Source organism: Priapulus caudatus, unplaced genomic scaffold, assembly GCF_000485595.1.
Source record: "Priapulus caudatus unplaced genomic scaffold, Priapulus_caudatus-5.0.1 Scaffold1332, whole genome shotgun sequence".
Taxonomy (NCBI): Eukaryota; Metazoa; Priapulida; class Priapulimorpha; order Priapulimorphida; family Priapulidae; genus Priapulus; species Priapulus caudatus.
The window spans coordinates 2,380-3,911 of record NW_014578393.1 but is presented as its reverse complement, the minus strand read 5'-3'; the positions used below and the strand labels follow the sequence as shown (position 1 = coordinate 3,911).

The 1,532-nt window shown below is 45.4% G+C and overlaps 1 protein-coding gene across 1 annotated transcript in view; it reads left to right on the top strand.

The window, feature by feature from the left end:
• The window catches only part of LOC106816265 (guanylate cyclase 32E-like), a gene marked incomplete at its 3' end in the record, with an annotated part of 43,868 nt that extends 42,609 nt beyond the window's left edge, over window positions 1-1,259 (top strand). Inside the window, exon 11 of the mRNA XM_014820845.1 lies at window positions 1,161-1,259. Coding sequence (XP_014676331.1) covers window positions 1,161-1,259 — 99 coding nt within the window. The remainder of the gene's footprint in view (window positions 1-1,160) is intronic.
• Window positions 1,260-1,532: the final 273 nt, after the last annotated feature.

Genomic DNA, 1,532 nt, shown 5'->3' with positions numbered 1-1,532 from the left:
CACGACATGATTATTCTACTTTGCCTGCGAGTCTAGAATAATTTTATGGTATTGCATTAAGCGCATCAGTCACCATCTTCCTCGCCCCTAAGGTTGCTTCGTGAAAGTTCGGTTGTTTCCGTGATGACTTTATGAATGAACGGCACTCGGTAGCCGGCGGTAGCCTTCGGGGGAACCGCTTCAGACTGGTTTTGTAAACAAACACAGCGGAACTCCTTCAGTCCTTTGTTTCGTTGTCGTCGAATCCAATACGTATCCTAATCGTATAATCGTATATCGTATAAACGTATATACGTAATCCAAAACGTATCCAACATATGGGATTGTGTATGGAATATTTCTTTTCATCAACATCGCTGATAAATATAAGGTAAGCGTCTTATAAATACAATTTATAGTTATAATAGTAGTTTTTTATAGTCTGTAATCCGCGACTATAGTCTATAGAGTATAGTCTTTAGTCCGTAGTCTACCTACCTTACAACATTGTTTTGTTGATCTGCCCTTGGACTTTTGAGACTAATCCAAGTTTGGGACCCAGCAAATGTATTTCCGATTGTGTACTAAACTAAGATTGAGCCTGAGAATCTGATAAGTTCGAAACAGTCTTATTTTAGCATACTACAGTATTCTGTATACTGTAGTAGTACTGCACTGTGTACACAATGGGTCATGTCTACTAGTACTACTACTACTACTACTAGACTAGCTCCACTGTATACTAATACTAAAAGTGATACGCTACGCAGTTGCTATGGTGTAGTAAGAACACCAAATTTGGTGCTGTGACGTCAGTGATCAGCGCTCCAAGCGGTGACGGAAACCGATAGCCAAATAAGGTTTAGGGGCGAGAAGGGTGGTGACTGATGTAGATGCGAGGCGCCGTGAGGCCTGTGGGAGAAGAAGTTTACGAGCCAATATCTCAGCCTAGGAGTAGCGTATTGACAAGCGGTTGGTCTTATTTTAGAGAGCAAAGAATTCTGCTTATACAATAATTAATATGAATGCAATACCATAAAATTATTTTAGACTCACGGGCAAAGTAGAATAATCATGTCGTGAAATAGCACTATTTTCCCGTTTTTCCGTTGTACACTCTAGGTATTATTAGCTCTTGATATGATAGTATATAGGGACGTGTGTGTTTGTTGTTTGTGCAGGTCCGTGCGTCGCTGGTGTGGTCGGCCTCACGATGCCTCGCTACTGCCTCTTCGGAGATTCCGTTAACACGGCTTCCCGCATGGAGTCGAACGGCGAGCGTAAGTTACGCACGCACGCACACGCACGCATGCACGCACGCACGCACACACGCACGCACGCACGCACGCACGCAGCCGCGCACGCACGCACGCGCACGCACGCACGCACGCACGCGTGCATACACACATACAGGTTCAAGCGAACGCACACGCGTGCGCACGCGCCCACGTAAACGCGAACGCACGCACACGCAGCCACACACACACACACACACATACACACACACACACACACACACACACACACACACACACACACACACACACACACAC